General features: G+C 25.8%; 1 protein-coding gene across 7 annotated transcripts; it reads right to left on the bottom strand.

Moving 5' to 3' along the window:
• Positions 1-351: 351 nt before the first annotated feature.
• LOC107452383 (solute carrier family 35 member F5) lies at positions 352-27,687 on the bottom strand. 7 transcript variants are annotated; one of them, XM_016068855.4, is made up of 14 exons: positions 27,521-27,687; positions 20,905-20,984; positions 19,418-19,594; positions 18,161-18,298; positions 18,018-18,086; positions 14,700-14,790; positions 14,572-14,622; positions 13,619-13,755; positions 13,298-13,467; positions 9,982-10,148; positions 9,107-9,266; positions 5,339-5,429; positions 4,365-4,510; positions 352-2,804 (listed from the first exon to the last, which is right to left on the bottom strand). In XM_016068855.4, exons 3-14 carry the CDS (start codon positions 19,508-19,510, stop codon positions 2,741-2,743), a joined length of 1,377 nt encoding a protein of 458 aa, XP_015924341.1. In that variant the 5' UTR covers positions 19,511-19,594; positions 20,905-20,984; positions 27,521-27,687; the 3' UTR covers positions 352-2,740. The 7 variants fall into 7 exon arrangements, with proteins under 7 accessions (XP_015924341.1, XP_015924334.1, XP_042905420.1 ...); XM_016068848.3 differs by having other exon boundaries at positions 27,433-27,648; XM_043049486.2 differs by having other exon boundaries at positions 27,591-27,612.

Here is a 27,687-nt window from a genome sequence, read left to right as displayed (position 1 = left end):
TTATTTTGCATAACCAAGGTAGAAAAATGTGTTCTCTTTTATTATTAAAATAAACTATACAAACTATTATAATAAACTATAAAATTATGTAAATACATCTACTTTCCATATTCTGTAACTCATTAATCACAGAATTGAGCCCCTGAGTAAAATAATACTAAACTTTTCCTGTTATGCACTACTCTCACATTGAATTTCCACAACTGGTGGAAATCGACTTTTTGATGCAACTAAAAGTTTAGAAAAAGACAGGACTAACTCTCAGAGGGTAAGGGACCACTTCACAAATTTTGACAATCTATAAAATCCCAATGAACATGTAATTCGATAATAAATATGCAAAAAAAGATATAGCCAACATGTAAATATAAATTTATTATCACACAAAATTCATTAGCAACGATTGCACAAAACAACTATTTTGCCGACATCCCACAAAGATATTGAGGTATAATATTTTTACTTCACAATTTCAATATTCAACACTTTTTAAATAAGAAACATTTATTTTTCATTGTGATTATTATATTTTTTAACAAAAAATAACAAGCAAGAGCAAACTAATTTATAGTTTAAGTGTAATTTACAGTACAAGTCAAAGCATTTTGTTAAAAACAATAAAAATATAATTTTATTCATGACATAGAATTGCATAAATAAGTCCTTGCAGATCTAACAGAACACAGACACTTTGGATGCCTTAGCAAAGAAAATATTAAAATAGTTTTCACATTTATGACTCTTACAGATTATAACAAGTCATTACAAATATCCATGAAGTGATTTTCACAAGATTGATTGCTCTTTTGAGCAATTAAAATAATAAAAAGTTTTTAAAAAATTATTGCTTTAGAATCTAATAAAGTACAGAGCATCTCTAATGATTTATAGTCATGTCGATAAAAATAAAAATGTTAGTACTTTATTAGAAATAAGGAAAACTCAGAGTACATTATATATTTCGCCACACAAATTAGATAACTAAAACTAAAAATTTTAGATTTTAAACCTGGGGCCATCAAGCATTTCAGAAACTTTCAAGAATTTTACATGAATTTCACATGTTACAACTTTCTGAGTAAAACCGTTTCTTATAATTTCCTTAATAAACTACGCCATTGATTAAACCTCCAAAACTACATCAATGATTGAAATAGTTTATCTTTTTGAAAACTTAAAATATGCCCAAAATAAATACTTGTATAGAACTGATAGAAGCTTTTATTTATAATTTACACTGACAAGTTGTGACCAGGAACACTAAAAAAATTCATTGCTCCAAACTGTTTTTATTCAAATTTATTTCTTTATCTATGTTTATAAAATTGTTTCACTCCATATTTATTGACCTCCAAAATTACATTAATGGTTGGAATAGCTTACCTTCAGGAAAACTGGAAATGTGCCTGAAATAAATTCTTGAATGCAACTATTAAGTACTTTTTTTAATTCACACTGTCAATGTGGAGCAATGACAAATTGTGACCAGGAACCTCAAAAAGAATTTGCTTTATGTTGAAAAACAACTTTTTATTAATTTATTTTATTGTAACAAACATTAGAGCTTACTATGAAATGAAAAAGTTATTTTCATAAAATAAAATGCTTTTTATGTTCAGGTAATGAGTAGTTACGAGAGTCAAGCCATTAATAGGAATCACATATTTCCAATCATTTAACATTTAAATTTTGTATTAAAATTTTTCTCAGCACACAAATATGCATTTTTTCTGCATAAAACACTTAAATGAAAATTGTTACATATTCAAAAATAAGATTCTTTTACTTTCGGTGACTGCTAAAAGCCAAGGATGGAGGTTATTTTATGCCAGTGTTTGAAATTGTTGGCTAATAATTAATTACTCATCACCAAATAATTTAAATTACTTAATCTCTCCTGCACTAGTCTAGGCTCGTTTTTGACCAAAATTACTAACTGCTTTTTATAAAAAAAATTATAACAAATTATTTTCCTGCAAAAAGTGAGAAGTTTTGTTGAATTAAAAACAAAAGAAAATGCATCCCTACTTTTGGAAGGAAAAATATTGCAATACAATAACTTATCATGTTGTTCAGTCTACACAAATTAATTGGTATATATTAGGTTAGTTCCTTAAACAAAAACAATTTAATCTTAATATGTAAGAATTTTATTAAAATTATTTAATTGTGTTGCTCTGTATTCTGCATAAACTGCATAATCTCTACTTAAGAGTCTTGGCCTCATAAGATGAAACTTAAGATTAAACTCAATTCATTTTGATGGCATCATTCCTTAAAAAGTTTTATTTTTTACTTCATAGTTTTCCTATAAAAGTCCTTATCATAATTTTAAAATTGTCTTGGAATAAAATTATCATTTAAAGGCAATTATTAAAAAAGAAAGTTTTTTTTTATCCAAAAGAGCTTAGATTGTAAAAAATTTACCATATTAATAAATAAAGCTTCTTTGCACAGATTTTGAGCAATCAAAATAGTTTTTTGATACAAATAAAAATAAAAAAACATAAAATATAAATATTTATAAAATACCTGGAAAATTGATTTTATATAAAACACATATTTCTTTGATGATTGTGAAAGTTATGTCAGAAGATGAAGAAAATAATACAATATGATATGACATTTGGCTGCCACTGTTTCACATATAAAGAGTTTAAAGCTCTAATACTTGAATAAATCTTGCATATGGCATCTTGGCGAACAAAAGTGATGTATGAATGATTATTTTCAAACTTTGTTATGTGTACTCACTATTTACATTAATTAGTGATTCAGTCTGCTCATAGTCAATGTCATGAACTCTGAAAAAAAGTAAACATTATAAATGATTTTATAAGATATTCAATATAATAGAAAATTACTTATGTTAGACAACTTAAATTGATCCTATATACTTAAGATATATTTGAAATGATCCAATTTAAATCTATCAAAAATCTTTTCTGATGAATGTATCACATTGAAAATTAAGATAAAACAAAACTTGCTAAATAAAAAATATACATAAACCATAAAAACTTTCATATTTTAAAACTAAATTAACTAATTTTGAAACTAATTTAAACCTAATTTAATTTAAACTATATTTAAAATTAATTTAAAACTAAATTAAATAATTCATATTTTAAAACTTCAATTATTATTTCTCATGATTCCAAGCAAAATTAAACATAAAAGGTGCATAAAGATAAAAGGGGCATTAACATAAAAGGTTTAAAAATAAAAGCAGCTAAATTTTGTAAACTTTCTAAAGGGAAGGTAGATTTGCAAAATGTTGCCTTTCAAATGTAGAGGGTTAGGATATTAAATAAATTTTTTGGTCCTTCTTTTTATCCAATTATTCTAATTTTTTTACTGAGTATAGTTATTGTAACTATATGCAGAAAAATTTTAAAACTAAACTATTTATAAAATTTGACAAAAAACTTACCATTTAAAAAGTTATTTACTTGTTTATTCTAAATATTTTTCTTAGATTAAACCCTTAAAAAATACTATAAAACACACTTCAATTAATCAAATAGGAATAAAAGATTCATGATATGATATCATTTAGTGACTTTGTTAATAAACAAGAAATTGATATCAATAAAATTCACCATGGTTTAGAATTAGAGGCAGATTTAGAATCTGACACTAGGATATGTATGTCATCCAGAATCTAATAAATAGTTCAAGAAACTGAATAAAGTGAGAATGTACAAAAGAGATTTTTTTATTCTTCATTTTGAAGTATAAATATCAAAAATTTCTGTCTTCGCTAATACAATGTAGTTAAAAGTAAACACACTCTAAAATTAGAAAATAGTTTTAAAAAATTTTATTTTATAGAAATGCAAATCTTTTAAATCAAAATACTTAAATGCATCTAGATGCTCACAAACTATAGCTCTTTAGAAAAACTCCAGCTCAAAAACAGATTTTTTTACAAAAATATGAACCATTTAATCTGTTCTTTTTTTCCCATGTTAGACTTAACTTGTGGCATTGAATATAGATGCATATAATATAATGCATATTCATTTATCATTTCATTGAATATTCATTAAAGTTGGTAAGTTGTTGCCAAACACTTGTCCTATTAAAATCTTAATTTAACGAACCAAAATTTTATGCATCATTAAATTAATTGAGAATGGATGTAATACATTTATTTCATTTGAATTTCACCTCAATTTTACATTTAAATTTGAAATTCAAACAAAATCAAAAAGTAATAATAAAACAAAATCAAAACGTAGTAATAAAACAATTTAAAAAATAATGTATTTAAAGATACTTAATCCATATTTTTAACAGAAAAAAAAGTTATCAAAAGTTACAGAATATTTAAATATACAACAAATAATATAATATCTCACCTTTTAGATCTCTTACAAAGACTGACTAGCTTATTAAGACCAATGAGAACAGGATCCCAATTTTCATAATGAGTCAGAAAAGCTACAGCAAAGAAAGAAAGGAACATGGGAAGAGTTCCCAGAAAAAACTGAACAGGATAATCCACCTAGAAATTATTAAGAACTTTATTATAAAATATAATTTTTAAAAAAACAGTAGGAACATCAACTTGGTATTAGAGTAAATAAATAAATTTAAAGGAAATTAATTTTATCAACAAAACTTAATAGCTTTTATAACCATGTAATACTAAATAGAAAAGAGACAGGCTCAGAAAATGTTTTTTTAATAAGTGTTATGTGTGTCTCTGAGTTTTTTTTTAAATGTTAAAATAAGTTTTGTCTTTTGTATCTCTAAAACAATTGCAAAAATATCACAAAAGTTTAATATGAGAAATAAATTTTTTTTTGTTGGGGGGGGGGAATTAAACACATTTGTGATCTAATTTTTTAATGCTTAAAAAGTTACGCTAACACTGCAGTGATTAGGATTGTAAAGAATATACAAAAATTGAGAATTATTCTTTAACTCAAGAAAAAGAAATAATAGTTCTAAATTGGTTCTTCCTTTAACCGAAGAAAATTATAAATAAATAATAATAGAGTTTTTCAACTGCAAGAAATGAAAAATGCAAACTTCCACTCAGCCAGATAATTTGCTGGAATTCTCAATTTTATAATAGTTATTATGCTAACAAAATCATTAAACCTAGAGAGTCTAATAAAACCAAAGAATAGTCATTTTGCATAAAACAAAATGTTATCTTCTAATGAATTTTTTTACATAAAAATGTAAATTCTGAAATTCACATGAAACTTTAGAATATGCATATAAATATTGAAATAAATTCATAAAATGTTATTTAATATGTATTAAAAAAAAAACAAATTTCTTAACATTAATTACATAATTACAACTGAATGCAATACATTACCTTTTTTAAGAAAATGTCAAATAATATAGTTAAAGGTATAGTTAAAGACACTGACAAGGTAGCTATTAGAGAGGACGTCAAAAAACAGCCCCTAAAATGAGAAGATGGGTATGTTGAAATATTTTTTTACTTCATACAGGGAAAAATCATTGTAAAAATGCATTTTTTATCAATACTAAAAAACATGGTTACATAAAAATTCTGTGATTAAAGTTTCAACTGTATTTTTAAAAAAAAATTTGATTAATTTTTCAGTAACCTGGGAAGGAGTCCTTCATTTGGGTTTGTAGCTTATATACTCTGAGTATGCCTACACTCGTAAAAAAATGTTACATATTTTGCATAATTAATGTGTTGGAAGAGTAAAATTACACTCAAAATATATTTTTTGGGGTAATACTAATTTTCAACTTTTCAAAAAAAAAAACTCAACATGATGATGATCCCCTACAAAACCCCTTTCTTTTTTATAAATCAAAATTTTTATTCAACTCGAAATTATCTTGTAGAGTGTTTGATAATAAAAGTTTTTTTTCTGTTAGTCGATTTATCATTATTTTTTAAACAATTTTTCAGAAGAAACACAGATACAAGCTGACTGAACTGAAAAACTAATCAAATCATTAAAGAACAAACAAAAAGCCTAAAAATATATAATTGTTGAAATAATGTTTGTTGGAAAAGCTGATCAAATTATTAAAGAACAAAAATATATTTAAAAAAATCCATTTTGAAGCAGGTTTTGTCGGAAAGGCTAATCAAATATCTAAAAAACAAAAAAAAACAAAAAGCCTAAAAATCCATTATTCCTTTAAGGCAGGTTTTCTTGCTTGATAGAGTTCCAACAAAGATGTCTGACATGTGTTTTTAAGAAACTGATGATGATGTGCGTTAATTTGTATGCTTTAATGCTTTTTCTAAAGTAGAGAGGGGTTCTGTTAAAGTTTTATCAAAAAAACAAAGTGCAAGCAAACTGATTTATTTGAAAACGTTGGTGCAGTCTCAGCTCAATATAGAAGCAGATGAAACTCAACTGATTTCTGAATTAAAAGAAGTGGAATATATGTGCATATTGTTGAATAATCTACAATGCTTCTTTATTTAGTTAGCTATTTGGAAACTAAATCAGCAACTTCAGCCTGTAAGAGGATTGCAGGTGGACACACATATGAAGTCTTAGCTAAAAATATTTTTATGATCCTAGGATTTTATGTAACCTAAAAGATGATTTTACTAATGGTTAAAGATAACACAACAAATTTTGTCAAAGCTTCTCATCACTTTTTAAGAAGTGACAGTCAATACTAGTACTTTCCTGCTGATATACATTCTGATAACCCATATATTAAATAAACAAGATAAAAATAATGAAAATGTGATGTTGCGATCCCATCATCAATGTTCTATCCAGATGCTCAATTTAGTGGCAGTTAAAGATAGTGAAAAAACAGTTGAAGATACGGCCTTCTAGAAAGTAAATCAAAGTGCATTTGCAAAAGGCGAAGCATTTTAGAGCAAATCAAAAATATCTGTTGTTTTAGCTCACAAAATATCTGCAGAGCCAATAAATTGTCTCATAATTCATGGAGTTTAATGCATTTCGTTGTGGCTCGTATATGCTGGCTCTTGAAAGATAATAAAGACTCCCCAAGATATACAGACGATTTAGGAAGGCTATTGTCATTAAATGTTTATATGAATATTGCATAAGATAGGATTCTCTTTTATTTGACTTAAATATTTTAAAAGGGGAAGTGAGTGTTTTCGTAGGAGATTTTGCTCTAACAATTAATCAGTTATTGAAGACTCTTAAATTCTATACTGGCCTGTAATTTTCCAACCATTAGGTTCAAGCCATGGTAGTATAGATTGAAAAAGTTTTGTCAATTGCTGTTGGACAAAAAAAAACTAATTCAAGTGGAAAGATTCATTTTTTCTTTTTTCTGATATATTTGTCTTAAGATATGCTTACGTGATAACAATTTTGACAGTTAAAAAATTGAAAAAAATGTCTTCAAATTAATACTTTTTTCACTTTTGTTCCTTATTAATGCATTTAATAATTTTCAGGCATAAACTAAAATATCAATTAACAATCATGATTAATCACTAAGCAATTATGTATAATGACTAGGCCTTAATCATATGCATAATTACTAATAATAGATCTAGTCATTATGAATAAGAGCTAATTTTTCACTTTGCCCATAAGACTGTACCTTTAAATTTGAATATACACTCATGATCAAAATGTAAAGAATATGTGAATATTATTTTAATGGAGAGAGGGAACACATTTTGCTGTATAATCTATGATGTACTTTACTTGAGACATTAAAGAGGTTTAAACACTTAACAAAATCACAAATATTTGATTATTTTTAAGCATCTCTTGAATTGAATATTCACTGCCAAGAAAGGCCAAAAATTCTAAAGGTTGAGAGAAAAAAATTTTTAAAAAAATGTTTTAGAAGTAATAGATTTGATCATAAAATCATAAATGGATATGTCTTAGTATTTTCTGATGTTCAAACAAGCTAATTTATTATTCTAAATCCATATTTAAGAATTTTTCTTTCAATTTTTCAACTTTTTTTAATTTTGAATATGACTGTTAACTGAATCCTGAAACAAAATTTGCCTCCAAATAGTAATTAAGTTGTGATTAGTAGTAGTTACTAATCACAACATTTAAAGAAAATATTTGAAAATTATGTTAATTTTGTTTCTAGTAAACAAGGATTCAAATATTATAAATTTAAAGTAAACTTTAAAAATGTTCCAAATATTTTTCAAAATAAGGGCAATTCGAGCATAAAAACAACAACTTTTTCATATCATGAGAACAGCTCTACAATAAAATGTAATGCATATCAAAAAAATTTACCTAGATCAATAATACAATTACCTGTGTTTTTAACTAAAACCTTAAAAAATTTTAAATATACAATCAAATAGAACTAAATAGTCTTCAGTATTGTTTTTTCAAATAAAAGTTCTAACCATTCTTACTTAAAGCTTGATAAAAAAATCACACTAATAACTTAGCTTCTAGTTCAAAACATACCTAGTATCAAAGCATTCTATATTAAACTTTTTCTGTAATGAGTGTAAGTGTAAAGAGATTTTCTCAAAATCAATGTTTTTCTTGAAATGTAATAAAGTATGCAATTGCTATTCTGTTTCGTTTATCAATCAGCAAGCAAAAAAACTACAACTTTGATTCTAAAAATTTAAAACAAAAACCAAAATTTAAAAAGATTTAGTAAGCTAAAGCAAAATTTCTAACATAGACAACAAAAAAAAAGGTAAAATTCTGTCAAAATTGCAGATTTTCCTCTAATGGGATAATTAAAATTATATTTGTAATAAAACTGTTGCAGTTAACAGCACAAAAATGCTGTTGCAGTACAGAAATTTCAGACAAAAACAAAGTACATAATGTTTTACAACTGCTATAAAAAAAACATAATTTTGGAACTGGATTTGAACCAGGTTTCATCCAATTTTCCCTTACTAGTCAATTTTAGAAAAAAAATTTAAAATGTAGTTAATAATTTTAGATCCTTCATATAATTTAAACCTGGAAATATAATTTAACATTTGTTACTTTGTAATAAACCATTAAGAATTATTTAGCAACGTTTATAAGCAATTTCAAAAATTCTAAGAACTATGAAGTTGCCATTTAACATTGTTAACACATAAATTATAATTCAGTAGTAATTTTGGGAAGTATCTAAAGCAAAAGTATAATTAAAAATATACCATAGCCATAGTAATTCTGAAAATACAGTTCCAATAAGCCCATTGCACAATAATAACAACCACTGATATCGAGAAGGCCATTGAAATTCTTCTACTTTGGTATAATGCAGAAAAACAAATCCAGGCCATAAGAAAAGAAGGTTGAATAATCCAACAAAACCTAAAAAGTAAATATCTTATATGAGCATGAAAAATATAAATGCTAATAAAATATAACATATTTGCTGTAAAATCAAAAATAATTACTATCTAATATGCAAAAACAATTTTTTTTTTCAAAACAATTAAGCAAAAAAAATTCTCAAAATAAACAATGAAATTTTTAAATTTTTTAATTAGTAGTAATAAATTTAGGTTTAATATCATTAGAAGAGGAAACTTTTATCACTTAATAACTCTTTTCTGTTTCTTGCCACGATCAAACTGTTTGTCAATTCTACTTTTTTCATTAATGATTTGTGAGATATCAAAAGACTTTTTATTTTCTCTTTGCTTACATATTAATTTTCCACCCTTAATGTTTGCATTCCTTTTACTTCATTTTTGAAAATTACTGAAAAACTATATATTAAGTGTAGTCCTTATAAAACACCCTATGTAATCTTGAACTGATTTGATGAAGAAGAGATATAAAAACAGGGAATAGTTTCATTCATTCTGCTACAAGTGTGAGAATTATTAATTGACTTACCATATCAAATATGAATAAAATATAAACAACTTTGAAAAACCTAATAAAGATATAGCTACCTCTAATACTTGTTGACATTATTCTTTAATTCAGCCTCTATTTTTTTTTTATATATATAAACTGATTTGAATAAAAAAAATTGATTTTAATGAAATATTTTAGTTTTACCAATATTATCACTTACCGAAAAACATTGGAATGTCAAACATTTCTTCATTGTCTACTTTTCTTCTTAACAGAACAATATATGCAGCATAAAAAAATGCTCCAAGAATAGACCATATTGCTCCTGGTGGAAAGTAATTCTGAACTCCTTTGTCAGCATTTGAAATTATTGTCACACCCACAATGCTAAAATTTATAGAAAAATCAGCACAATGTATAAAAGTTAGATAAATTTGTTTTCTTAACAACAAGAACAAAGGTAAAAGAAAAGAATGAAATGAAAGGGCATAGCTTTTATGTAACAATAACATAACTTATAAGACTAAACATAATGCTTATGAATTATTATACAATCTTGCTTCCTAAGGCAACAAGAAAGAGTAAAAGATACAAATAAAATGGAAAAATAATCAATTTTAGATTTTCTTTGGAAGTGTTTTGTAAATTTGGTTTTTAAGTACTAAATGACCTCAATTAAAAGAGACCCTCTTAAAAGCAGCAAGGTCTTAAAATTAACTTTCCATGAGCAAATTTGTCTGGTAGGGGTTGTTCCAGATCCTTTACCAATGTCACTTCAAAGACAAATTCAATTTGATAACAACACACTTTCTGGAGTTAATCATGATATTGTCATTATTCAAGATTAAAATAATTTTAAAAGTTTTATTTTTTAGAGAGTTTAAGAAATTTTATTCATTTTGACGGAACATTGCAAAACCAGTATCATTGTCATTTTAAAATATCAATTCACAGTAATTAGCTGTGTGTTAGCAAATTAAATTTGGGATAATAACATTTTGAATTAAAGAGAATATCAAGAGATCAATAACTTTTTATACAAAAGTGATTAATTAAGGAAAACCATCTGTGAATAAATTAGATTTCAGTAAAAAGACACCAAATCTTTAAGATACATATTAGATAAATAGAGAGAGAGCACCTGATAATATCGAATTGTCACATCTGTACTACACTCATTATCTTCATTTAAACTTGGCATAACTTGGGTGATTAAGTTTGTAAACTTCTTAGTGCAGACCTTAAACGGTATGAATAATGCTTTTTCTTATCAACTTTTAAACAACCTGAATTAATTTAGTTTCAGACATTGTATTCTCCTTTCTTTAATGAAAGCCAACTTTTATATATGTTATCATTAATATCTGACTAAATTTTAGAATAAAAATATTTTAAAAAATTTAACTTCCAGCTTTGCCCACCATATTCAAGAAGGTTTTTCATGTGGTTAAATTCTAAAACCATAGATGCCACCATGAAATAGCTTAAGATATGTAAAAAATTTGCATCAAGTAATAAAATGCTCAAGATTAATGTTTTGTTAAATTGTTCAACTGCTTTGTAAGCAATCTCAAAACATGCATGGAAATAAAAATTAAGGTAACAAACTTTATTCTATCTATAAATATTTTACACTCAGTAATCTAATATCCTTTTTGTATTATTTCCTATAATTATACCACTGGTTTAGCACATTCCAGCAAAATATGAGAGTACATTTGAGTCTCAATCACCAAGAATCATGAATTAATGTGGAAAAAAAACTCCATTCATTTGCCGTAAAATTTCATAGCTATTTTCTTATAACAAAAATTCTATAAGGAGAAAACTTGATATGATAAAAATATTTCACATAAAACAAGTTTTGATTAATGATTTTTTATTGAGCATTCTTGATTTCAGCTAATTATTATCTTTGATTTTTACCATCATTAGGTATTAACCAAGGATCTACAAAGATGTAAACATTTTTAGAAGCCAGGATAAAGTTTCAGAGTCATCATGTCATGGAATGAAAAATAACGTAACATCTTTTAGCTTTTACATTAAACTTTGGGAAATTTTTGTCGCCAGCAATGAATTTTAAGGTGCCATGGCGACCTGAATTTGTTGACATCAACGTATTACCATTCCCCTATAGAGAATGCCAACCTATCAGGCTGATCAGTTGATTTTCAACAATCCACCATTTAATTGCTTCTTCTGTCTGTTAATAGCAACAATGCAGTTTTCCCAACCACTTTTGTTGCTATAGGCTTCCAATTTATCGACTGACAAATAACTGAAATTCAGGTACACTCAAGTGATGTTAATTTGGGTATTTCTATTTTTTTTTAAAATATATTGATACAAGAAAGAATAGAAAGAAAACTGTTTTTGACAATTGACTTAACTGAAACAGAAAATGTTTGGTATTTTTTTCTTTTTGCAGCATGTGTAATGGTGCTGTTTGTCTTTAATAGAGTTAATTAATTTTACTGTGACTAAGTGAATCGGTGTAAATATCATTCATGAATTTCAAAGAAGATTCTTTTCTCTTCCTAAAGAATATTATGAAATACAGTATATCCCAGTGTATAAATAGACTTTTCAACCCCCTAAAACTTTAAGAAAATTAAACGGTTGATTTATACACCCGTAAGAAAGTCGGATATTTGTTGGTTTTGAAATATCCCATTATAAACAATGAGATGGTAAAGAATTACACTGTATCAATTTATATTTTTCAAAAACTATTTTTAATATATCATCTACAATTCATTAATGTATCATTTCCATTTTCCTTCATCATATTTTCCACGTGTAAAGATTTTAAAAAAAACACTTTAAATTATGTTAAGAGAGAAATTAAAGAAAATTAAGGTAGTTTATTCAAGAACATTTCAAAATATGTAACACAATGAAAACTTAACATATCATAAAGTTATGAATTTAAAGATTTCAGAACATCACCTGTGCTGTATTCAATAACGTTAGCAGTCCTGTAATACGAATCCCAATTTGAAAATTCTACTTCATCCTCCTCTTAAATACTACTTATTTTTTGTTTTTTGAATTTTAGGAATTTTCACCCCTATTTTTTTCTTTCTTTTTCAGTGCAATTACACACTTTACATGTCAGAAACTTGCTATCTCAAAATCAAAAATAGAGGTTCGACTCATACAACGGAATATACAGTAAGTATTATTTACTTAATACTAATGTGGCATGCATAAAATGCTAAATTAATTATTTGTATTTTTAGAATAGCATTTATTATTTACCAAACTTAGATTTTAACACCTCTGTTTTTTTTTTTTTTAACTACCTAGATTACACAGTTCCCCAAAATTGTAGAATAAAAAAAATTTATTGTGTTTTGTTTTAGACTTTAAAAATTTAATATCTAGAATAAAATGAAAATGAAATACTTTATCTAGAAGCAATGACTAAAAATAATTCAATGTCATCAATTCATGAGTAAAATTTTAAGAAATCTAATGTTCACTCTATGAATAAATAATAATGAATATTACTAATAAAACTTAAAACATACCTCATGGTAACAGCAAGAAACTTTGACAAAGTAAAACGGTCACCAGTGTTTGATGGAAACATTGAAGCTAATATTAAAGTGAATAAACCAGATGAGCATGATAATATATTTACAACACCTGCTTCAGTTGTGGAAAGAGCTTCTTGATATGAAAGATTGCCAAGAAACCACTACAAAAAAACCTTTTATTTAATTATACAGTTTATGACATAAAAAACTAGCACAAAAGATAAATCTATTAAAAGACATAAAAAAATAACTTCACAACACACTTTTCAATTGATATAGCAATTACAAACTAGGTTCAATTTTTACTCTTACCATTATACAAAAAAGAAGAGCAATTCTAGCAACTTGTTTCATTGGTAATTTATTAGCTGCTTTCATGGCATTTTCTTGAGCACGGAGTGATGCAGTATAGGATAAACGAGCTAACAGTGCATCATCAGCTTGTGAATCTAAAAGTTAAAAAAAATGAAACATTATTATATAAATTTTTCATGCATATGCATGTTGAAAATCATGATGTTTTGCTATGAAATTATGAAAATAATCTTTTTAAAAAAATAAACTTTCAAAATTATTGAAAAGACAGAAATTCAGGTGTGGTTGGAGTTTGTATAGTGACCAATAGTGAAAATTGTGATGAAAACAAGAAAATGAAAATGACAGTAGAAGATGAAAACTGGATCATAATCAATAATACTTTTATTTAGCAGTATTTGTAGAGCTACAGATATGAATATATTTTATCCATGATGTTAAAGGTTAAATAAATTTTGCATAGTAATATTAATAAGGACAGGCCACAAATCCCCCATGACCTGCTTATACAAAAGCCAAATTAAAAAGTAATCAAATTGTTTCCAACAGACAATAGAATCATGAGAAGAGATCCAAGATTGATGAATTATCAAGTACATAATAATACAATATATACAAATACTTCCTAATTATAGAAACTATTCATTTCATGTACATATTATTCAATGCAGTATATGTGATTTGCCAAATGTAAAAAAAGCTGAAATTTTTGGATTAACCAGAGATATATAGCTGTAATAATGAGTAAGAAGAACATGCATTTCTAAAGTATAACATATTATTAAATTTGATATTAAAATAAAAAGAAATCGAATTATACAAACAGTTTACATTAGTTTTAAATTTTTGAGCACAATGAAACTTAGAGCACTTAGCAGAAAGCATGAAATGTAACTTGACTTGCCATGAATTAAGCACAACATATAACAAATTTTAAAGGAAATTCTTACCAGACAAATGCCGTACTTCAGTAACTTGATTAAAATGAACAGATTTTACACCTATATAAAATAAAGAATTTAGTAAAACATCGTAATAATAAAGAAAAATAAAATGAGAGGTGAAAAAAAATAATTACTTTGTTTAGAAGAAGAATCATCTGATTCATTTCCACTGCTCTTATCCCCGCTACCATCATGATACTTAATTGGTATCCAAACTGACTCACTCTGTTAACATATATACATAAAAGTTTATTATTAAAAACATCCAATCAAAAAAAAAAGTTATTTATTAGTCTGAAATAAATAATAAAAACTATTATTTGCTTAATATTTTTAGAAATTCATTATTTCTAACACCATTACCAAATTTATTAAGAAATGAATTAATTAACTTATAGACTTTTATGAAATGATTGCCTTAACTCAAACACTAAAATATTGTCTTGATTTTTTAATCATTTTAATAATACATTACAATAAAATTTACAAATTTACTTTCTACAACGAATTGCTTTAGTGGTCAACTTATAGAAGGGGGAACTGGAACTGCATTAATTTACAAGGCACCTGCACCAAGAGTGCTTAGCTCCTGTAGAAAAGTTGTTATTGCCCCAAAAAGATAAAATACCTGAAGTAGGAGATTTACATGATTATAGAAGGGGGTTAATCCTGTTATTTTATTTCTCATATCTCACATTATATAATATTATGCATTCTATGATATTTATGCTATTCATTTTATTAATATATCTATCACATTAAAAATAAAGATAAATTTAATAAAGTCTATTTTTAACACAACTTAAAATTTTAATTCAGCAAATACTCCACATATCTTCCTAAATAAGACTATTAACACAGTTAAAATATGTTTTAAAAAATTTATTAGCAAATTTATAACTGATTGTTTTAAAAAATCAAAAATCCGATAACCACTATTCCTGTCTCTGTGAACTGTTTCTACAGAGTGGACAACACATTACTCTTGAAATCCCAAGTTCCCCACAACAGGTAGCATGTGATTGGCCCACCTCGAATCTTCCAACCACCCGAGATCTTGTGCCATTGTCTAGATTATAAAAACTTGTGAAAAGATTCTCAAAACTTAGTTTCATAAAAAATAATAAATAAATAAAATTATTATTTGACTCGGAATCATTTGGAGTATTTGGTGCTTTGCTGCTGAATTACACTTACAGAAATTAGAATTTTACAAAGAATTATGCTGGAAAAAACTTATCCAAGTTTTGCTTTCTATTGAAGTTTAAGAAGAGTTTTAAAAACATAAATTGGGTTGCATAACATAAAAAGTCTCAAGTTTTTAAGTTTATTTAAGATTTTATCTTTTATTAAACATAACCATAGATTTAGCGTGAAAGAAATGTATGGGGAGCACAAAGTTTTTTTTAAGGAGATAGTTTTCTTTTATATATATATATAGCTACAGANCGTCAGGGATTGTTCTATGAGGATTATGGGTCCTAATGTGCCCCATGAAAACATTGTTCCTGGGCGAGAAACCATGAAAACCTGGGAGAACCCATTGTTATAGATGGAGGATGGTCATAATGTAATGGCTCTTCGGTATATATATATATATATATATATTAATATATATATATACATATATATATATTTATACATATATATATATTTATACATATATATATATGTGTGTATAATACTGAACTTAACACAAACTTTTTCGTTTGGAAATAAATAAAAATTTTAATGGTTTTAACATGATTTTTTTTTTTTTTGATTAATGTTAATTACAAAATTGCAAAGCTGTATAAAAAATGTTCAAGGAGTTTAATGTAATAAAAAACTACTTCGGTTTTTAGTTCAATAATTATGAATTGTTAAATTGGAATTTGTAGAATCGGATGCAAGTACAGAATAGAAATTTGATGTGTTAAAAGGTTCCTTTTCATTTATAAAAATAAAAAAAAATTCGAAATTTCAATTTGTTTAAAATGTTATTGCAATTTTAAGTGCATTTTTTACAAATTTTATCATTATTATTACTTGCTTTAAATAATGACTGTTTACACATTGTTGAAGGAAAACTTACTTATCTCTCTCGAGATCTACATTTTATAAACTCAAACTTGATGTCAAAAGCAACAAAAAAAGTTTATAAATAAAATAAAATAAAATGAAAGAAAGAAAGAGAGAGATTAGATACTGTTAAATATCCTAACATTTCTATTGAAATTTTTAAAAATATAAAAGACTTGAGAGAGATAAAAACCTTTTCTAATTAGAACTGTAACATTATATATGTTATCATTATATATATTTAACAATGAAAATTTTTTTACACTCTTTTTCTTCTTGTTGTGTCAAATCTTCAATGAAAATAAGTTAAAGAATTTTTTTTCAAGTACAGTTGAATATTTTTCAAATCCAAGTAATTCTTCCTTTTTTGTGATAAACATATTAACAAAATGCTCATGAACAAATAATCTTTTTTTTTAAAAAAAAAAAAAACGACCTTTAAGAATAATAAAAAACAAAGATGATGGAAAGGCAACAACAGGGGTTGGTGAAAGGAACCTCATTCTTGTAAATTAAAATAGTAAAAAACTATTGTCAGTATTGGAAAGTGCTAGCAAAGAATCATTAAACTAAACTTAATAGCTGCAAGCTACAATCATAATCTAAAAAGAAATACATAAATTTTGTTTATTTGAAGTCATTTTGTATGAATTATTACAAGTTTTTAAAAAAATATTTAACAGGTTTTTAAGATAGCATTTACTTAAAGGTAATGATTATAAAATTGTTTTGCTAATTAAACATAAACTAACAAAAATATTTGATTTTCTTAAGGCTTTTATACTTTTAAATTAAAATAGCTAAGGTTTGAAAAAGTTATAACTTTAAAAAAAATTCTGAAGTTTAGGAAAATTATTGAGAGGAGCAATTCTCTCCCTGTGCACCCTCCCACCGATGTGATGCTTATGAACATAATACATAAATTACATCTAATAAGACAAAGTATATCATTGATCTATTATGCAAAATTTTAAATAGCATGAAAAACCTACTTAAAAACAGTGTCATAATTATTAAAAAAGTTTCTACATTTATTTCTTCATTTGAGCTTGCTTGTATACACTGGAATAAAGAATGCTCAGCATGCCTATGGTAATATACATCCTTTTGGGTTTCTATGATAATAGCTTTAATAATAGCCATGATAATAACTTAATGATTTAGCAATTGTAATTTTTAAATAATAGTAAATGGATACACACTATCTTTTTTGGCTTAGAGCAATTATTGCAATAATGTTCAGAGGAAAAAGTAATATATTCCCATAACTGCCTGTTGTAATCGAGGAGAAGGGTCATGGAAGGCGAGGCTCCTCCATTTGTAAAAATATTAAGAACTAACGAAAATAACATTATTTTAGAAAATTTTTTTAATTAATTCAAAATGCTTACCAACAAGGGCTCAACTTCAACAAATGTGCTATTACACTCATCTTGATCAATATTTGCAGGATCAACAAGCTTTAAAAATTCAAACATCATCAATAATGAAAAGTTCAAAATTAAAATAAAAAAACAACAGAAATTTGACTTACAGTATACATGGGTTTAGAAAAACACTGATCACGCCATGGTTTCCAAAATATAAATCCAAGCAAGTATAATATGAACATGGTAGTTTTCACATAAGTACTAAAAAATGGTTTGCTGAAGTTTTCATCCTTGAATATATACTAAAAGAAATTAAAAAATTGAGAAGTAAATAAGTTAGATTTTCAATAAAACTTAACAAATCTGAGTTATATTTTAAAACTTCAGTTATAAATAATCTTTACATGTTAAATGAAAACTTTTTATTATGGTCTTACAGCTTTTTAGGGGATGAAATTGAAACAAAATTTCTCAGTTAAATAGGAATTTTTTTTTAATGATTTTCATTCTAAGGAAATAATCTTAATTTTGAAAAGATAAAACATTTATTATAAGTACCTTACTATTTAAGTTAATATCATAATAAAACTAACAAAGTTAATAATAAAGTAAACTAATAAAGTTAAAGTAACATTTAACAAAAATATATTTAACTCAAATATTGGGTTTTATGTGAATACAAGATGGATACAAATTAATTGGCAGGCTATATAACTGAATGATTTATGAAATATTAATTGCTAAATACCAGTTCGACAACAGAAAAGTATTATACTTTCACAATTTTATAAGTTCACTATTACTTGCTCCATTGATTTACTGAAACAGAAACAAAACACCTTTACTTATCCTTTTTGTGCTCAAAGAGAGCATAATAATTTTGTGATCTATAAATACTGATAACTTCATTTATTTTTCCACTCAAATTAAAAATTTCCTCATCAATGAAAATAATCTGGAAAAAAGAAATTATCTATTTCCGTGCACAGGAACAATGCAAATGTTTTCTATTTTAGGCAGATTAATAGGCTTTAGCTCAATCAACAATAAAATTGAGTGACAGAGCACATCTTGAAAGATCTGAATATCATGTATTTTTAAACAACCATTTTTCATCAATGTTTAAGCTAAGATAGTCCAGCTTTAAAACAGCTTGTACAGTACATGTTCTTGAACCAATAATAATTCACATTAAAGCAAACCAATTGACTAAACTACAAAAGTATGTTGATACGCTTAAGATTCATTATTATTCTTAATTTGAACTAGCACAAAATTATTTAGTTATAGAAGTAGGCAAATCAATCGAATTAGAGAAATCAAATAACTCGAGTCTGCTAGCGTCAAAAGAAAACAGATTCTTTATTTTGTTATAAGACTTATCTTTTAAAAACAAGAACAATTATTAAAAAAATACTAACCTCAGTCAATTCAGATGAAGCAACCCAAATGATATCTACAACAAGCAACAATAATGTACCACAAACTAATCGATGTGCATTGAGTTTTGCCATTCAATGGTGGGAATTGAACTCTTGATTTATGAAAAAAATAGCATAGGAAGTGAAGTCATAATTCACAGTGAAAGATATCTACACCTACAAGTCAAAACATAATGCCCATATTTAAATCTTTTCATTAAAGACACAAATAAAAGAAAAATAGAAAGTATCACAAGTAGAATATTTATTATTTCATAAACTACCAAACATGAGTAATTATTTTAACATATATATAATTTTTTATTTAAATAAAGTAGAAAAACAATATACAAGAGTATAAATAGTGTAGTTTACTAATACAGTATAGTTTTGATATTGTAGCAAACATCATTATCATTGTCAAGACACAGATGATGGTATTTGCTATTATACAGAACAGATTGTCTATATCAGTTAACTATATTATTTGAGCTCATCAAATACATTGTTGTTCTGCTTAATATATTACTAAATCATAAAGACAATCATTATAAAGTTTTTATTGTGAAAAAAACTATACTCTTTTGAGATATAAGGAAGTTTTTTAATGATTAATTCTTAAAAACCGAATTCATAAAATATTTAAAGTTAATAGTTAAATAATTTATTTATTAATATTGAACCTGAAATTTTAAAATTTTTACAATAACTTTTTTAAACTGAAATAAATAAAATCAGCAACCTCTTTTCAAAAATTAATTAAATGTAATTTTTGTGAAGATTATAACAGAATAAAATTTAACAGATAACTATTTTGTCTAGTATATTTCATAACTTCAATGAACAAAAATAATGATAAAAAGAAATTTTTTAAAAAAATAACTATATTCATCACTAAAAGTTATTCATTAGGTAGGTGAAAAAAAAAAATTAAATTGCACAATAAAAAACCTGCTAATTTCTATCCTTAAATAACTATGACAAATAATGACTACGATAAACAATTACAGTGACATCAAACAATGAAAATTTGACTGAATTATTTATCATAGTCATTATTTATTAAAAAATGTGACTGAAATTAATCTTAACAAACTAATAAATAATACAATTTACAATTCAAATAACAATGCTAATTAGTTAAAACAATTACCTGTTTCCAATTTTGGTAATATAGTTAAGTCTATAAAGCTCTTCTCTTGTGCAAAATAATGCTTTTCAGCAAATTTTGTTAACTATATTGTGATATTCTTATAACTATTTCCTGTTAGTAATAACTGCTAAATTAAGTATTTTTAATCTCTTATACTGATTTTATACTTAATTGAAATCTTTCACTTTAGAAATTTTTCATTCAAAATGTGTGGCTGAAGTTGATAAATTATCAGACTCCTTTCCTTTAGCTATGATATTTCAATCTAAAAAAATTTTAAAATATTTTTTACTCATTCATGAGATATGGTATAAGAAATTTAAAACAAGCTTACTGTAGAATACAAATATTCATGACAAAGATTTTCATGTTGAAGTCAAGAAACCACATGATTCAGATTCCAGTCTGTTTAACCTTAAAAGAATTTAAAAATTAAATAAAGATATTGTTTCCTTTAAAAATAAAAAGAAGAAGCATTACTCATAAAATCTTGATAACGAAAGTTGATTGCTATTGAACAAACAAAACCTTTCTAATTAAACTTAATTTTAATTTAACTATTCCAACATCTGTATACCTTGAAAACTAATAGCAATCATGTTGCTTATAAACTATAACACATCAAAAATCAAAGAGAGTATACAAAAAAAGTTATGAGGAATTTCTTAGGACCTGTAATTTTTCATCACAGAAAAATAAGAGATCAGTTTGACACAGATTATTTTCTTTGTAAAATTTAACCAAACTTAGAAAAAAAAATGTCACTTCTTTATTGGCAAAAGAAATAGAAAATAATTATGTGAATATCAAATAACATTAACACTTTTCCTTGATACAGGTGATATGATAGATTAATTGTAATTAAAAGCTTCAATTCTTCAAATGTAACTCTTTGCTTATTTTAAATGTTTTTATTTTGTCTATCAATAAATGGAACAGTTATAAATGCACATAATCATAGATGGATAAAGGGATAGAGAACTTACCATCTGCTTGATATCACTGATCTTTTTTTTTTTTTTTTTTTTTTTTTTTAATCTGNTTTTTTTTTTTTTTTTTTTTTTTTTTTTTTTTTTTTTTTCTTTTTAATCTGGATGACTTCCTTTTCCTTCTTTTCTTTGTTTAATTACTTTATCTCTCATAAAATTTTTAAAAACTGAGCAAATTTAGAAATTTCAAAATTTTAGTTTACCAAGATTAGCTTATTTCGAAAAAAATTGCATTTAATGTTCATTCATTCGAAAAAGCTAAAACTAATTACAATCAATAACTTTTTTTTAATTTATTCATTTTCTACTATTACAGGATAATCTTTATCTTCAATTTTGTATATTTTTTAATTATTCTACAGCCTACAACGGACCTTAACTAGCAAAATAATGTTGTTCTAAGCAGTGAATGTCCAGTCATTATGGTTAGATTTTTTACATTACCTAATCATCTTTATTTGGATATTCTTCTGAATTTTGAGTTTATTCAATTCCAATTTAAGATTTTTTTAAAAAGCCCTTATTTTAGCTAATTCACCCAGACATGCATCGTAATTTTATGAATTGAATGGTGTCATTCTGTTTTATCAAAGGGACAGGTTTGTTTCTGTTTCTATTCCAACACTATGTATTGTTTATTTTAATTGTTATTGTAACGCGCTTAGTTATTTGAATTGTTCTCAGGGGTCTGTCCAGGCCAAATTTACTACCGTTTAGCAGTACCTTCACATATTCAACTTTAGGAAAAACGGTAGTTTCACACAATACTTTTTCTTAACATTTTATTCTTGTATCCCATAAGAAACGATAAATCCATATTTTTGTGTTGATTTATTAATATAATTCTTAATTTTTCACAAATTATGTCTAAATTTTCACAAAATAGGTACCTCTCAGAAAAACCTAGGCAGACCTCTGGTTCTAATCTATAGTCATGGACACTGAAGCTTGATCACAAATTTAAGAATTGAAAAAAATCAAAATATTGATGGCACTTAATATAATGCTGTACCAGAAATGGAACTGGTGATACTTAATAGAATTTTCCCACCATCATTATATTTGGTGATGTTACTTCAAATTATATTGAATCATAATAAATTTTTCCAACTTCTCTATTAACTTGCTGTTAAATTGTCAGATTGCTAAGAAAGGTACATAAATAATTTTCATGTGGTTGGAAATAAAGTAAAATCCAAAATGAAACACCAAATTGTAATATAATTGCCAAAAGATCCAAAAAGTATAGCTTATATATTTTCGAAGATTAATTAAGATGCATTGAATGTTTTTTTTTTTTTTTTTTTNTTTTTTAATTTTTTTTTTTTTTTTTTTTTTTTTTTTTTTACATGAACAAAAAATTTTACATCAACTTCACTTCAGAAATATTAAATAATATTAAAGGGATATTAATAATATTAAGCCTCAGAATAGCCAGAACTTTCCAGAACTTTAAGCTCAGAAGCCAGAAATATTAATAATATTAAGCCTCATTTATATTTAAGTCTAATTTTTAACATTTTTCTTCACTGAAATGAAAGGATAAGTTATATTTTTCATTTCATAACCTTTCAGTTACATTTTAAATTTTCCATATTTCTTTTAACTCTTTCTCATATTTCTTTTCAATTATAAGGTGTGATGATTGGAAACAATCACGGACTTTCTAAATGTCAATTAGTTCCTTTGCTAAACTGCTTTTCACACTGTCACTAATATGTTTGCTTAAGTTTATCAAAATAAATGCTTAGAATGAAAGCAGAAGTAACTATCAATTTCACTTAATTTTAATCTTTAATTCAAGGTTTTACAATTTAAAGCCTTTCTTACTCGTAAATCTTAATTAAGTATGGGTTAATTAATTGAGATTAAAGAAATCTAAACACAGAGTGGTGTATCTTGGTCCACCTCATGGAGTACATAGAACCACAGAACAAAAATGCATTCAGAAAGAATGTTGAAGGATCAATGCAATTCAATTAAATAATTGCATTATTTTCCTTACAAATGCAGTTTTCATTTAAAATGCTATAGATTAATAGGTAAATCAAATAAGCCTTCAATTATAAATAAATAAATATATATATATATATACAGTGAAACCTGTGTATAACGATACTGTGTATAACGATACTGTCTATAATGATAAACCTGTCTATAGCGATATTTCCTTGAGGTCCCGGTGAAATTCCTATTTACTCAATGTATTTTTAACCTGTTTATAGCGATAACAACTTTTCAGTTAAACATGTCTACAACGATAATTTTTCCTCTTTTGATAGTTGATAGTTCTATTCCGATTTTTCTACCGTTGGAAAACGACTCCCCATCGAGCCTAAATGTGAGATAACAAAATGTCTTTTTTTTTTCTTCTCTTTTGTATGTAATATTCTTTCGTTGTTTCTGACAAAAAAAGCCACTTTTAGGGGAAATTAGAGCAGTAGAAATGGGTGAAGGGGTATTGTAGGAGGGAGAGAGCTTCGTCAGAAAAACGGGTGACACACGACAAGATTTCACCAGAGAATGCCATATTGCTAATTAACGCTTTGCAAGATTTTGTTGCAACATTACCAAATGTAACTGATGTTCATTTGAATTCATTAGATGGACTGAAATCTATGTGCATGGAAATTGCTTCCAAAAATAAGCAAACAAAACTAACCGATTATTTTTCTAAATAATTTCTGTTTTGATTCATAAAATTGTAAGTAAATTTTTCTTGTGTGCTGTTTCATAATTCTAAGTAAAATTTTCATTTGGAGCCTATAAAAGAAGTTTAATTTATCATTAGTTTTAAACGTATACTTTTAAATTTCAAACCTGTCTATAACGATAACCTGCCTATAACAATATTTTATTTAGGTCCCTACAGTATCGTTATAGACAGGTTTTACTGCATATATATATATAATATAATTCTTACCACACACAATTATTTATTGATACATAAATATAAACACAGAGTGGTGTATCTTGGTTCACCTCATGGAGCACATAAAACCACATAACAAAAATGTATTCAGAAAGAATGTTGAAGGATCAATGTAATTCAATTCAGTAATTGCATTATTTTCCTTACAAATGCATTTTTCATTTAAAATGCTATAGATTAATAAATAGGTTTATCAAATAAGCGTTCAATTATAAAAAGAAAATATAATATAATTATTCTTACTGCACACAATTATTTATTGAGTTTTATTTAAAATTAGATTTTAGCACTTATACTAACAGATTCTACATAATGAAATTTAATATAACATTTTAATTCATAGAGAATTGAAGTTATTCAAAGACATATCAAACAATAGCAGGGATGCAAACTGCTCCACTTTCTGCAAAAGTTTTAATAAATTGGTAGCCAATGAAATCATAAAACTTGTAGAATGCCGATAATTACGCCCACTTCTTTAAAGTGTTGCCACTAGATAACGATAATAAAGTTGCATTTCATAAAATATTTTCAACTTTTAATACATAATGGTGGAAAAATTACTTAAAAAGAAAAATACTGAACTAAAAATAACTTAAATTTCTTCACCAATAGAAAATAGTTTACAAAGCGGAGCATGTTGGCTTCGCTGCAACAACTGTGAAATAAAATTCTGATAATTCCAGAACCAGGTTATGGCAATATAAGAATATCTTCATGCACTATTATTTATAAATATATGTTGGATACTCAAAAAATATTTTTATCACCATTGTATCACGCAAATTTAATTCACTATAGTACATTAAGACATTAAAAACATGCAGATACTCTTAAGATCTCATGCCAGTAAAAATTTTGTTCTTAATAATAATTCTTGAAAAAAAACCTAGCTTTGGATGGATATATATATATATACAGTGGAGCATCGTTTATATGACGATCACTTATACGACATTTACATTTATACGACGTTTAGTGTGGTCCCAAATCATTCCTATTCATTTTAATGTAAAAATATATTGTTTATACGACACACAGATTCGGTTATACGTCGGTTTTTAGATTTTGTTCAAGTTTATTAAATTTTTCATTTTTTCTTGTGTATTTTAAAAAAGGGTGGAATTTGCCAACATGAATGATACAGAAAAGGGTGCCAACAAGAATGCTTGGATGACGACCGTAATTTTTTCTAGATGACCCAAAAAAACTAGACAATGTTATGAAGAGGCAAAAACGAAAATTTTTGCTATTATCGATGTCCAGCGCACCCATCGATACTAATTATTTTGGAAAATGTAAAAGCTCTCTTTTTTCCTGCAAATTGCACAAGTGCGCTTCAGCCATTAGATTTGGCCATGATTAGAAATCTAAAATTGCATCATAGAAAGCAGTAAGTTCAACTCGCTATTCAAAGCATTGTAGAGACTAATAGCAAGAAAATATAATTAAAGGTAACATACTTTCAAATTGCTCCCTGCTATTTTTCTTCTTTGGTTATTTGTTTGCTTTGCTTTGTCTAATTTAGAAATTTATGTAAATCAACATGTTAAACATTAAAATTAACTGAAAACAGAGATAATTTCAGCTTTAGAAGTAAAAATCTATTATACGACGTTATCGTTTACACGACGTTTTTCGGTGGTCCTTTCGGTGTCATATAAATGATGCTCCACTGTATATATATATTAATTTAAATGTACAGCAAATTTTTAGAGTCTAAATACAAAATATTCTGTTTAAAATGTGTTATTTTGTCTTGTTATATTTAGAACAATATTCTAAATTCTGTTCCAGTTTAACAAGAAAAGAAAATAACGATATTTCTGACATTTTTTGTTGCTTAATGTGAATAAAACTGGGTTAGTTTCTGTTTTATAAATAAAATTTATATTTGTAAACAAGATGAATTTAAAATAACTTTTTAAGTACATTTCATGAACTATTTACTATTTTTTATCCTGAAATTTAGCTATTCCTCATTTCAGATTTGTATAACTTGAATTTTTAAAAAGGAATATTTGAAATACTTTTTTAATTCAAAAAAATATAAATAAATTTTATTAAGAGTATAAAATTGTTTAACTCAATAAAATAACTAAAACAATGTTTGCATTAAAGTTTCTTAGAATTTTTTTTTATGGTACTACAACTTACTCTATTTTTTAGTGAACTGAGGTACTCCATATTCTGGGTTTTACTAAAGAGCACACTAATTTCTGTCCTTCTAGGATAAACTTAACTAGTCACAAATAGTTATTAAAGATCTAATCTTGAAAAATATGTATTGGTCTATTCTCATAAAAACAAATTTCAGAAGGTAAAGTAGTAGTTCCAAGAATGACTTACCAATGCTAAAATAGAATTTAAAATAAAAATGGCACACTTTAACTGTGCCATATGATTCATTCAAAGGATTTACAGTTACAGTGGCCAAGTATGTTGATGGAAACAAAGAAATAAAAATATTTAACAACATTAAAATAGTTAACCCTGGTTCAACGTTCTCCTTTTCTCTACCCATCCTGTCTCCCTAAACATTTAATTATTATTTATTGGTGGTATATAGCACTTTCGACAAAATATAAACGAATTCTTAAAAGAAAAAGTTTAGGAGTTTTATAAGAAACATATAACAATATGAGGAAAAAAAAAACAGATTATACTTCATTAGATCTTTTATTATCTAAATAAAGATATTAATATCTATATGGATATCAATATCTAGATATTATTATGTGTATATATAGACTGATATTAAAAATAAATATCTGTTCAAAAATTAACGTCAGTTCAGCTACTCAGATAGACATCTTAATAAATATTCATTGCTCATGGTTATATTTCTTTTTAAACTTATTGCAAACTAAACTCAAATTTTCAAACAAGAGAAAATCTATAGATATTATATCCCCCCTTATGACTAATGCAGCGTACTTACCCCACCCGCTTACGATAAATGTAAATAACTTAAATCCAGCATAAAACAATTTATTAATAATACAGGAAAAATATATTTTAGAACACACTCTATTGATTCTCGAGATTGTCCATTTCATCAATCCATAATCACAATTATTTATATAAACATATTTTTACTTTATTCAAGTCTGTATACTGAAAAGAAAAACAAATGTAATTCTGGTTCTGCTTATTTACACAAGCTTGTCTTCGTCAAAATGAGACACTGTCAATT

Source organism: Parasteatoda tepidariorum, chromosome X2 (genome assembly GCF_043381705.1).
Source record: "Parasteatoda tepidariorum isolate YZ-2023 chromosome X2, CAS_Ptep_4.0, whole genome shotgun sequence".
NCBI lineage: Eukaryota > Metazoa > Arthropoda > Arachnida > Araneae > Theridiidae > Parasteatoda > Parasteatoda tepidariorum.
Note: the sequence above shows the minus strand (reverse complement) of the source record. Positions and strands in the feature narration are given on the sequence as shown.